Source organism: Falco peregrinus, chromosome 2 (assembly GCF_023634155.1).
Source record: "Falco peregrinus isolate bFalPer1 chromosome 2, bFalPer1.pri, whole genome shotgun sequence".
In the NCBI taxonomy this organism is placed as follows: Eukaryota; Metazoa; Chordata; class Aves; order Falconiformes; family Falconidae; genus Falco; species Falco peregrinus.
Window position 1 is genome coordinate 32298474 of NC_073722.1, and position 13006 is coordinate 32311479.

The 13006-nt window shown below is 39.5% G+C and overlaps 1 protein-coding gene across 6 annotated transcripts in view; it reads left to right on the plus strand.

Annotated features, from left to right (window-relative positions):
• CCDC149 (coiled-coil domain containing 149) overlaps positions 1-13006 on the plus strand; it is a 52114-nt gene that overhangs the window by 23109 nt on the left and 15999 nt on the right. For all 6 annotated transcript variants that reach the window (XM_055795634.1, XM_055795635.1, XM_055795639.1 and 3 more), the window contains exons 5-9: positions 2996-3112; positions 4401-4573; positions 6050-6122; positions 7411-7495; positions 8743-8887. In XM_055795634.1, the coding sequence (XP_055651609.1) occupies positions 2996-3112; positions 4401-4573; positions 6050-6122; positions 7411-7495; positions 8743-8887 (593 nt within the window). The remainder of the gene's footprint in view (positions 1-2995; positions 3113-4400; positions 4574-6049; positions 6123-7410; positions 7496-8742; positions 8888-13006) is intronic.

Consider the following 13006-nt stretch of genomic DNA (forward strand, 5'->3'; position numbering starts at 1 on the left):
TATTTGTGAATCTTTTTCCTTCCTAATGTTCCGGCAGCAATGCTTGGAGAACAATTACTGAAACTTAGAAGATAGTTAGGAAATCTAATTCTCTCCTGTAAAACGGTGAAAATGGAAAGCATAAGAGAAACTGGAGGCTTGTGGAAGACTAGATGACTCAGTTGCCTTCACTTGAATTCCTACCCACGCAAAGAAATGGTTTTATAAGCTATCGAGGGCAGCTCTAAGCGAGAAGATGATGCATGGAAAACAATGGCTGCAGTGCTACTGACAGTTCGTTATAGAGCAGACAATCATTCATGCAGCAACAGTGTGGAATGTTAAATATGGTGCATATGTTTTGGCAGAACTGGGACTTAAGGTAGCAAATTTGCATAGTTCTGGTCCACTTTTTAAGATTTTGTAGACTGTGTGGTGAAGACAGTTGCTGTCAGTGACTGTGGCTAAACATGATGGTTGCTGCCTTCCTACTGGTTGTGCTTGTTTCTCTTTTACTTCTGCATGTTTTATCATTAATCAGGAATGTACAACTTTGGCACAGGCATTGCCTGTGGACTCATAGCCTGCACAGCAGCTATCGCAGTGAGGCCCGTTTGGGGCATTATGGGGCTGCTACAGAGTTCCTACTTTATGATTATTTTAGCTGACACTGATTAAGAAAAAGGTGTGATATTAAAATAATAAAGACTAGTGGCTTGCAGCACTGGATTGTTTTGGTTATCAGTCTATGGGTTCTTGATAAACAAGATCTGTCTGTGGTAAGGTGCCAGTAATTTAAATCCACTCTGCTGTGGATGCTGTTCGTAGAATCCGGAGGGGTAGCATTAACCTATTCTCTAGCTGCAAAATGGAGTTGAGCAGTCCTTTCCTCAGTGATTTCTGAATGATGGAAATAAAAATACAGCAGCCAGAGGGCGGGTGTATAAAGTTTATAACAAAGCACTAATATATGAAATAAACCCTTAGCTCTCTGGCATAATGCTTAGTGTCTCTTTGGGTCATAGCATTTTTAGGGAAGAATTTTGTAGCAGGTGGTGCTGCCTCCTGAGACATTTGCAGTGCAGAATTAAAGGACTTGGCCTGTTCTGCCCTGTCAACTCTCTGATTGGCCAACTATCTGGAAGGAGCATTCTGTTGTTTTATGGACTGGTATTTTACTTTATTTTATGTATGTTTATAATGCTGCTTTTATGGCCAAATTTGGATTTCTGAAGCATTCTTTTCATAAGACTTCATATTTCCCACCCCCCCACCCCCCCAAATCAGTAGTAAATAAAGAGTTCTGGTTTTATTGGCAGACTGTTTGACCTTGCAAGTAATAATTGCTTGCAGTTATAATTGCATCTTACGCCTCACCCCCTCCTGGGCTGGAGGAGAGTTGGTCATGGTGCATGAGTCACAGCTCTGATCCAGTTCCCAGCCTGGTGCTCAGCGTTCGTTACACAGAAGGTTTGCTCTGCTGCAGGCATTGGAGGCATTGGTAAAGTGTGATTTCCCCTTCCCAGTTCTAGTTTTCCTGAAGAAGATTGAGTCCTCAAAATGTTACTACATTTTTTCTTACTGCCTTTCTCACTAGCAAGAGTTTCTAGAAATTAAATTAACTGAATTAAATCATGTTACCATACATTTTTTTATCAGCCTTTTAGCATATAAAAAACCTCAGTCCCATAGCTATGAAGCCATTCCAGGATTTGCTAGTTGCATTTTTGACTTATTTGTTTTGATAAAGAAATTAATAGGAATTATATCACCTAGGATCCATTCAGCCTTACTAACTGTGCAGTGGTTTGTACTTTCCCTGTGGGGATGGTGAAATGTAGTTTGCCAAAAGTTACTTTGGGGGGCACAGCTTTCCCTAAACAAGTGAACTGCTTATCAGAACAAGTTGTGCTAGCTTCAGTGACTTGCACTGAACTGGAGCTGAAGTAAGTGGGGAGGATGATTTTGGTAGTCTGTCTTGCATCAGCAGGATTTTAATTGGCACATTGCAGCTATGGTGACTGGCATCCCATAAATACCAAAGATAAATTTTAATGTACAATCTTCTGCTTCAGAAGATTGATTTTTTTTCTGACTCTGCAATATAATGATGTACACTAATTCCTTGGTGCAGGCAAAGAGACGGGGAAAGTCAGGCTGGTTATTATGGTGGGTTTCTCTAGTCTCTGGAGCTCCTACAAATGAGGCCATGGGGAGGCAACACTTTTGCCTAGTCGTACTCAGTATAAAGAACTGTAAATGCTGAATGCCTCATAGACTGTTATTTTAATACTCCATGATTCTTGAAAGGTAGTTGCCTTTTGCTTTTGATATTGAATATAACTGTATTAATTCAAGTCTGACTGTTTTTAGCAGTCACAAAGCTTCTGAGTTCATTAGCTGTTTGAGAATTTTGGCCAAGTCTTTTTGTTGTTTGACCATTATTTTTTTTAACATGAATTAACTTTTGTCAGTAGATGAAAAAAACGAAGCGCAAGCAAATGTATTAGCAGCTGTTAATGCAAATTTTGCACTGATGTAGCGCAGTGGGATTTTAAGTGGTGTCAGTAAAATGAAGCTGGGCAAGCCGTTTAGTGCCTTTTTGTTCTTAACTAGGAAGAGTTCTCTGCTGCAGAGAATTTGAAGATTTACATATGAAAATGGCTTTCTGAGAATACTCTGGTTCTATAGTCTGGCTGGGATGAGTTCCTGTCAGTCCTAAAAAACATTGACCACGTGTCTGTGTTTACTTGGTCTTTCATCATTTGTATACTCTGGTGACTATCGTTGCAAGGTTTAATTCAGCTTCTGTTGATGCTTTGAGTGTTTGACTGGAATTTTTCACTGAGAACAGGATTGAGCCCTCAGCTCAGAAAATTCCCTCTGGTTTAAATAATACCAGCTGTTTGTGCTGGAAGAGATGGAATCTATGACGGCTTGCTGTTTCTAATGCAGATATACTCTGATGCTACACCCTGTGTTCTCTTGCTTATGGAATCTGTTTTTGTGATGGCAGCTCCTTCGAATGACGATAGCGAAGCAAAGACTTGGAGATGATGAAGTTGGGGCGCGCCACTTTGCAGCACATGAACGGGAGGACCTTGTTCAACAATTGGAGAAGGCTCGAGAACAAGTAATAACTAAGTGGGCATATATTGTCATGTTTTACAGAGCTAGTGCAGTAGCAAGTAAATGACTTCTGTTATGTTTGGAGGGCTGGTAGCTGATTAACATTGGAGATAGTGATGAAGGTGCTGGGATTTTTACTGAAATATTTCTTACTGAGCACTAACTTAAACATGCATATGTCCTTATCTCAGGAATTCCTTCTCTAGATTGAGTCTCCTCTTTTTATAATGTGCAGCAACAACTTGTGACAACTGAATATTGTCCATGAATGTCAATGAAAGAGACTCCTTAGTGAAAGCTGTTACGAGTAGTCAACGCAATATGTCTGTATTAATATGATGTACCATCAGCATCCAATTCATCAGACTCATTCCCTAATAGAGACAAATAGCTTTCTGGGCAATTCTGGGGGTTTGTGTTCTCTGTTTTTCCCACACTCATGCCTACCAATGTCAGTTCCACCCTGAATGAGCCATTCTGTGATCCAGGAGGAGGTGTGTATTTCTTCTTTTTCAGCCTTCACTCAAGTGCAGCACTCCTTTAGCTTAGCAGAAGGACTCTTGACTGCACCTGGTCTTCTTCCAATGTGATTCTTTCTGGTATCTCTGTGCCCAGTCTCGTGCTCTCTGTTCATCACCTGGCCTTTTTTTCACACGGTCTTCTATTGTCCTTCCTGGCATATCAGTGTTTTCTGAGATGCCAGTGGAGACTTCTCAACTAATTGCAGGCTTTTCTCACTCTCTGTTTGCTCTCCGTTTCCTATCCTTCATAATTTGAAACTTTTTGTCTTTGAGTATCTTAGATACTGGGCTCCTTCACTCTTTTGCTTAATAGCAAAGCTCACCCTGTCAACTCTATGCTTCTTATTTTGTACTTTTCTCAGTTATTCTTTCTGTTCTGTAGAACTTCATTACTGAAAGTCCCATAATTAGTATAAATTCTCCCTTGAGACTTTTTCTTCGTCCTCCAATTTTGCCAAATTCTTGTTCAATTAATTCCAGGAGCCATAGAAATTATATGCTAAAATCATCTTAATATGTCTGTAGCAGAATTATAGTATGGATTAAGATTTCTTTTGCTGTTACATTTTAGTTGGGTTTTTAAATTCAATTTAATGAAGTAGTACCAAAATAGAGTAAAAGTATTGACGGTTATGAGCTTTGGAAAGACTTTTGACTGTCCAGAATCAATCCTGTTCAGACATGCAGTGCTTATTGCTTTTTTCAGTTTGGACACTATGTAATCCTTTGTTTAAACGTCGGAATAGTCATAGAGCTCTCCTTTCTTCACAGATTGAGGCTCTGAGACATGATCTTCAGGCTGCACTGGATGAGTTACAGGATGTGAAAGAGGAACGCTCCTTCTACCAAGATAAGTCTGACAGACTAAATCAAGAACTTAATCATGTCTTAGGAGGGCATGAAAACCGTATCATTGATGTAGATGCTCTATGTATGGAGAACAGGTGAGTGCATTGCAAACCTTGTGGTTTCCCTAGAGCAAGTAGTGTATTGCTTAACAGGAGCATCAGGAAGTCAGTCACAACAAAACTTTAAAGAAAATATATGCAAGAATAAAAGTTAAAAGATTTTGGTAATTTGGTATGTCTGTTTTGTTTGTACTGTAGCTAACAATCAAATAAAATTGAGAAAGTTAGGCTGCAGGAAATTACCAATGTTTTATTTGGCTACAGAGGTGTCAGTGATTTTCACAAACAGAGCTAAACAAGGAAAAGCAACAGAAGTGCAGACCTTTTTATCATTATGGCATCAAAAGAAAGAATATTAAAAATCAGTGTCTTCAGAAACTCACAGTGAGCTGTAAAGGGCTCATCTTGGATTGGTAACAGGGACTTTGAGTACCCTGAGTTAACAGTTTCGGACATAATTTGCACCACAGGGAGTGGTTGTCAATGCGGAGTGATTTGCCAACAATAGTTGCTGGTGAAATCACCCATGTAGATGTTCTTGCCACTTCCTTGGGAAAAGAATGTGGTATATAGTCTTTGCTAAGGACGACAGAGAGGAGTCACTGACAGAGCCATAGCAGGTACCTCCCTTAATGTCAACAATTACCTTGAAGTGAAAAGATCTTGTAAGACGCTTTCCATTTACAGAGACCTATGCTTCAGGTAAGGAAGTGTGATACCAAAGGCATTACTTCCCCCCAGCAGCTCCAGGGTGTTTTTCTGTTTTTCATGGCCTACAGAGTTTTGTTATCAATTTAAGCCCCCTGCTCTCCTGGCAGTGATACGATTTTATATTTTTTTTCTGAAATAGTTCAATTGTCACAAACCCTAATACAGCTGCAGTTGCACTGTATAGAAGAGGGTATTTTATAAATGCTTTATACATGAAAAAGATATTTTCCTATGTGGAAATAGCCATCTAATTCAAGTGGATAAACTCTATTAGGAAGAACTGTACTGTTTCAGTTAACTGTATAGCATTTTTCAACTATACTGTTAAATTTTCTACTTTGTGATTGCTAATGAGAAGTGCCATGTAAGTGATGGATATCAGTGCAAAAGTTCTGCATAGTTGAGTTTTGTGTTGATATATATACAAATCTTCATGTGTCTATTGCGCAAAACTTCAAGTACAGAGGACATGAGTAAATGCTTTGTGACTGTTTCCTCTACATGTAAATATATACTCTTAGCTTCCCTCCCCAGAAACCTGAGGACCAATATAAAATGGTTGTGCAGCATGCTTGTCAAATCTAACAGAAGGGCAGCCCCTTTTTCTGATGCGATTTGTTTCTGTACATAAAGTTTTATGGGGTCAAGAGCAGTAAGATTTAGTTATTTTATCCCTCTCAGAACTGCAGAGGGAAAAGATCTCTCAGTAGTTGAAAGAGAGGACATGCCAAGTAGTAAAGAGGAGTGCTTGAGGCAGGACTTGAAAGTAACATGAAGTAAAGGATTACGTTTCTTTTTCAGGTATCTTCAAGAGAGATTAAAACAACTTCAAGAGGAAGTCAACCTTCTTAAGTCTAATATTACTAAATATAAGGTAAGATCCTCTCAGTGTGTCATCTAAACTATGCTTCATCGGTCATGGAGGTTACTGTTCATTCTCATGTTCATATGTATTTAAAGAACAAAATTGTATCTTAAAAAAACCCCGCCATTAACATTCTGACACTATTAGTATGTATACATATTACATGCTCAGTCTTCCTTGTAGGCTTCTTAGCTGATGCAGTGGAAAGGGATACCCATTAAAGGTATTTTGAAAAATGAATTAAATACCTTTTTTTAAGTTTGGGGCAGCGTGGGGGGGGGTGATCAGCCTTCCAGCCTGCTAGTAGGTTATAAGTACCTGGTCACACAGTGTGTGGTGAATGATTCCAGCTGTGTTGCCATCACAGGCAGGTCTTGTCTCCCTGTTCCCCAATGGCCACGCTCGCTCTTCATGTGTCTTAATGATTGCTAAGTCTTAATTGTTCTTTCATTCCTGGGTTAAGATACATGCTGTTTTGCGTGAAACCTTCGGGACTGAATCCTGAATCCTAAGAGGAAAATATTCTTGCTCTTCCCTGAAGTCAAGCACTCTGTTTTCTTCTGCAAGTGATTTTGGGGTGTGGAAGGGCAAGGCTGCTCATCAGGGCATGTCTTAGGACTGTCAATAGGACTTCTTAACCATTTAGTTCGTTATGAAACAGTCACAGCACTAATTGCTTTTTGTACATGAGGAAAGCTTCTCAAAGTGTTAAGTTCATTTCAGTGTCTATTTACACTTACAACTTGGGTCTTTCGGAGTGTGCGTTAGTTTATTGGTGAGAACTGAGCATCTTGGTGGTCTGGTGGGTTTCACAGAACTGTAATTGTTTTGGAAGAACTGGACTTCTGTAGCAGGATCATTCTGCTGCTAAACTCCTGAAAGTCAGTATTTGCAACTAAAACAACTTCTAGAAGCTCTGTGTTTGAGCTTTCCCTTTGAAGGCTATCCAAAAGAATGCTGGGAGAAGTCTTGATTTTGTTTCCAATTGATATTCTCTACAGGATACTGCAATTCACTGGCACTCAGCAGGTTTTTTAAAAATAGGCAAGTCTTAGAAATGGACTAAGGGGAGTGGGTGGGCGAGACTATAATAAAGTGGTTGCAATAAGACAGAATGAGTCTTCGTAACATTTGTAATTTGGCTGGAGAAGAATACTCCAGGAGAGCCACACTCCCATAGATTGCTATGGGAGTAAGTTGTTCTGAGACCAAAGTCCAGAGTTCTAGCTTCTTGACTCCTAATGAAAGCATTTGCTGACTACTGTTTTTCTAAATAAGGTATTTGTTGTTTCCTTAGAATGCACTAGAGAGACGGAAAAATTCAAAGACTCATAGTAGATCCAGTAGCAGTGCTCTGACTGGAGTCCTGTCTGCAAAGCAAGGTATTACATAAATGCAGCATGATGTTGCATATCTAATTGAATTCCTTCCATCTTAACTCTTAATTTCTGCAACCCTTTCCTCACCAACCAAACCAAAATCTTTCCTTTCTTTCCTGTTTATTATTATGTGCTAATTTTTGTTCTTTCCTCAGTTGACTTGACAATATAAAATTTGCCTTTCGAGTACTGTGTCTCCTTTTGTTACTCTGTGGCCATTCATTCTCTCTTCCATCAGTTTGATTTTTTTTTTTTTTTTTAAAGCTCTAAACTCCTCTGCAACTTCAACCCTGACAAATCACTTCTTTATTCATCTCTGCTCTGCTAACAATGGCAATCATAATTCATATTCCAATGAAAAATAGACTGGATGATAAAGGAGGGGCCCCAAGTCAGATTTTCTGCTGCTGTTCTTGGAAGCTTTTACATTTGGATGTTTTGCAAGAAATCCTTTTGACCCATGTTTCTTCACAGGTAGCAAAATGGAGTAATCTCTTTTTCCTCCTTCAAAGGAAATATCAAGATTGGGAAAGAAAGGGGAAGAGAAAATTCTTTGAGCCAAACAGTAGACCTGGCACCCTACTGTTCAGGTGTTGGTGTATTCATACACGCACGAGATCAGTAGTATTTGTCATGGTAGACTGAAAGTTGCTTTTTTGTTTTTGACTTCTCTTCTGTCCTCTTCTCCATGTACTTGCAGATAATAGGCAGAGCCAGATTCTAGTTACAGAAGTTAATGATACTAGTAAAATTCCTATGTGGTTGAGAGGTGTAGGCTCTAAGCTGCAGAGGAAGAGTTCACGAGTGACTGTATTTTCACATCAGTCTTAAATAACCTGAAGGATGTAATAATTCTAAAAGTAATATAAAAGCTTCCTTGTGGGCTTACATTTTAATGTAAGCGGGAGAGAAATGATCAATTTTTTTACCAATCTGTAGGCATATAGAAGAATGAGTTTGTTCCCTCGTGAACAAAAAGAATTTTCCAAAAGCAGAATTAAGTTAACATAAGATGTATCTTCCTGTACTTATGCTGGCAATTGCTGCTGAATAACGGTCAGCTTAGAAAGCCACCATCTTTATGCCAGCTAGAGATTATGTTCCTGGTCTTTTGGTTTTGTTTGTTAACTGAAGGAAAGAGATACATATTCATTTAAGTAATGAGAATAGTTCTTTTATGCTAAGTAAATGTTTGTGTCACAACTCTGTGCATGAGAAGCCAAAACTCATTTGTGTTTTTGACATTATAGTTCAAGAGTTGTTGTCGGAGGATCATGGATGTAGCCTACCAGCCACACCACAGTCCATTTCAGATCTCAAATCACTGGCCACTGCATTGCTGGAAACTATCCATGAAAAAAACCTGGTCATACAGCACCAAAGGCAAACCAACAAGTAGGTAGCATGACTTCTAAGTAAAATGGAACTTACCGAGCTATGGAGAAGTCATAGTTTTGTGGTAGTTTCAGTGAAATGGGAAGGAAGATCCATCTTCACAGGAAATTCATTGTCTTTGTTAACTGGTGGGTTCTTTAGTTTTTAAGATCAGGTATGTGTTTAGAGAAAAGTTACATTTTTGAAGTCATGTCTGGGCTTGATCAAGACCTGCCTGCGTCTGCTTGGCAAGGGTTGGTTTGCTGCGCAGCTTTAAGACAAACCATAATAACATGGGGTACTTCTAGCAGGTAGTCTGTAGGGAGGGCTAAAGAAAAGCTGTCAGGAGGAAGGAAGTGCTTGAACTGGAGGAGAAGATACATGATAATTGGTTGTTAAGGTAGGAATTTGCTAATGAACACTGGTGGGAATAGTAAATATTGCATTTAGGAAAGGAGCTGAAAAGATTTAGTATAACATTTGTCACAGGCTAGTGGCCTGTGTGTCATACAAATGATAGCTGTTTCTCCTATAGTTACTTTGCCAAAAGTTGTAGGAGATAAACACAATTGGACTGCTACTATGTGATTTGTAAAAAAAAATCTGAACGGAACTTTGAAGGAGAATTTGTTTTTTCTTAGCTGTTCTACTTATCAGTAGAATTCTTTGTCTTGCACAGCTCCTGTCATGGCAGAATATAATAATTTTTGACACATTTTCTGACATTCTGATATTATTGTCCTTATACAGTGTATGAAAATCAGAGCTAGGAAGTGTTCCTTGATTCTGTGCTCAGTTTTTTTCTGTTCCCCCCCCCCCCCCTTTTTTTTAAACACTGAGTCACTACTGGTAATCAGAGGTTATTCAGGCTTCTCAAAAGCACATCAGGACCAGATGCCAGAAACAGGCAGACATCTTTCATGAAAGGAAGAAGTAGTACTGAAGTAAACTGTATTGCACTAGAATAGATGATTCATTTTGACAATTGATAACTCTGCTGCTAGGCAGACTCCATTGCATAATTCTTAGCAATGTGGCAACAGAAGTGGAGGAGCAGTTTATAGCCACTCTTAATACTCTTGAGAAAGCAAATGCCTAATCAGCTCAAGGGAGACTAAAGTGGTGAAAATGAAGCCCAGATCTAACTGATGGCAGCTCAGTCAGTTCATGTCTGTGTGTCATGTAATGCAAGAGGAGCTCCTGCACTGAGCAGTGCTAATGAAGGGCTAACACCTGCTTATTCCTTTCCTACTGCTAATATAACATCAGAAGAAAATAATGCAGAGAACATCTCTTGTTATTCCAGGTATAACCAATCTTTGCCTTTTACATCCTGATGCTGTATCATTACCTGGTGTTGTAGTTTGCATACTCTTGCCTATAACTATAGCAAACATTTTTCTTAATTTTGTGTGTCTCTGATCACATGCAGTCTCTTGCATCTCTTAAATGTTTCATTGTAATGATGGCTTCACTTTCTGATACCACTGTCTGCTTTCAGCTATTGAGTACAGGTTTTCTTGAGATAAGGTTTCACAAAGAGATACAATTCTTTTCTCTGTGTGCCCAACTGGTCATATATAGCCACAGGAGTTGAGATTGGATGTGTGCACAAACTAGTATTCTGTGCCCAATAGAAGATCAAGTCTTAGAGGGAGGTGACAGTTCACATCTCTCCCAGGTCAGGAGCGTGCTCAGGGCTGTAGTGTTGTATTCAGCTCAGGATGCTTCAGGGGGAAAAAAAGGGTGGTAAAAAATCCTGGGCGCGTTGTGTGAAGAGCCTCAGTGACACTCCTATGTGGTGTGCTCATTCTTTTTGTCACCTTTTGGCCTTAGTTGGATTAAAGAGGCTTTTAAGGAGCTGAGAGGAATGGGAACTACTTCAAGTAGAAACACCTATGACACAGAAGAGTTAAAGTGAAAAAGGGAAATGCAGGTGGGACATCAGGGGAAGACCATCCTTTATTTGAGGTGCATTAGCTGGTTGTTGGGGGTACTTATTTGCCGTGTAGAAAGTTACCAGTAAAGACTGCTGACTTCAGAAAATGGGGAAGAAACTGCTAACCTGTCAGAGAAGGTTAGAACAGGTCCGTCACCTGATACTGGTAGAAGATGCATTATTTTGTTGAAGACATTCCTCCATTCAGAGTAGGAAGTTGAGAAGGATGTGGGGCTAGAGAGAATTGTAATGACAAAGGATTTTGCATAAATTGGAAGGTAGAAGTCTTCTCCTTCATCCCTCTGTCCTGTTTGCCTGGCTTTCCCTGTGCAAAGGGCATATTTGGAGGACACAGTTACTCTTTGAGAGTGTTGTGTGAAGGAAGTGAGATTTATTGGGTAAAGAACATGAGATCTTGGGGTGGTTGTTTCATTCAGGGAAGAAGTTCTGCTTTTGTTATTTGATAGGTGTTTGACCTATTAGTGACTCTGTTATCAGTAAATGAAACTTTTCAGACTGTACGAACTTACTTTCCTCCAAACAGCTAACCTACTCTAAAATCAAAACCTTTTCTGTTGCTTGCAGATTGAGATATGGCTATATACATTTACAATAGGAGAATGGTAGATTTCCTTTCTGATTAACTGAAGCAATAACAAGGCAGCGGATTTTCTTTTTTAAGTAGATTTGAATTTGGATGTGCCATTGAAGTTGACTTTCTACTGCTAGACTGTTAAAAACATCCGTTGCCACTTGCTCTTGGAACAGACACACTATTATTATTGCTGCTTTCCTAAATATGTGGCATGATAAAAGGAGCTGTGGGTGTATGTGCCTAGGAACAAGTAGGCTAAATCCAGCCTTTATTTTCTTAGCCTCGCTTTTTAAGAAAAAAATAAGTTGTTTGGGAAGAAACAGGTCATTTTCCCCAGGTGATTGGTAGCTACTACTGCTAAGTCTAAGTAATGTCCTACGTTTTTCCTCACAAGCACATTAGCTTAATTTGAAAAGGCAGTTGTAAGTGATTTCTGTATGCAGTAATGTGTTGCAAGATTAAATAGTTACGTACATGCAAAAATAAACAGTCCTAACCCTGCCTAGCAAGTGGATAAAAATCTTTTTTGCTTCTGCCAGTAATAAACCATTTATTAGATGTTCTTTTTAATGCAATTTGTTCCTGTAATTGCCAGCACCCATGCAAGCCAGATCAGTGTAGAAGCTGCTCTGCTGCTTAGACGTGTTGCACTAATTTTAACATTTCTAACTTGGGCAAGCTCGGTCATGACCAAAATTACAAAAAGGATTGTGTCAGTCTGTAACTGCGTAAATGTTTCCACACGATGTATAGAACTAGATATGTGACTGTGACAGACCCTATTTACAGACATTTGGGTGATTGTATCTCTATGAGGGTATATCTCTTCTGTAGCAAGATCTAAATTGAAAGTGAGATAAATGGAGCTCTAGAGCTGTAAATCAGCACAGCTCCCTTCAGATCAGAGCCATGTATGTTGGACAGCATGGGAGATCCAGAAAGGAGCTGCTAATTCTTGTGCGAGCATTGCTGCTGTTACATGAACAACAGATTTCTGTAAAACGTTATCCTGGAGGGAGGTTTAGACTAACTCCCTTGTTGCATTAAACATGTGACCAGAGGACAACAGAGAAAGGCTATTGGCACCTTTGTCCATGACATGATCCTTCTGTTTTAGTTGAAGGATCCAGTCCACTAGGGATAGAGATAAAAAAATAGATTAGGGAGTTTGGTGCTACCAACTCATGCAGCCCCTTTAAAAATGCGTACTGTTCCAGGCCACCACAGCACATATGGAGGTGGCAAATTACCTGGAGCTCACAGGGGGAAAGGAATGAATGGAATAAACCGCACTCTGTTCAGGATTGCTTACACATTTCTTTTTTAACAGATACTTCTGTAAGAACTTGCAGCTTTACATAGATTTCATTTCTCCCGTACCTGTCTTCAGGTAACGTGGTTTGAAGCAAACTAGAATCAAACTCATCAGTGAATGCATTTTGCTCTTTTCCTGAATGAAAGGAGCAGGGTTAAGTATCGTCCTTCTTTTTTGCCAGCCATTGTTCAGAGCTGCAGAATGATCCTTCTATGTGAGAACCTGCACCAAAGGTTAAAAAATAGCTCAGCACCTCTTCTGAGGATCCAGTACGAATTATCAGGATATATT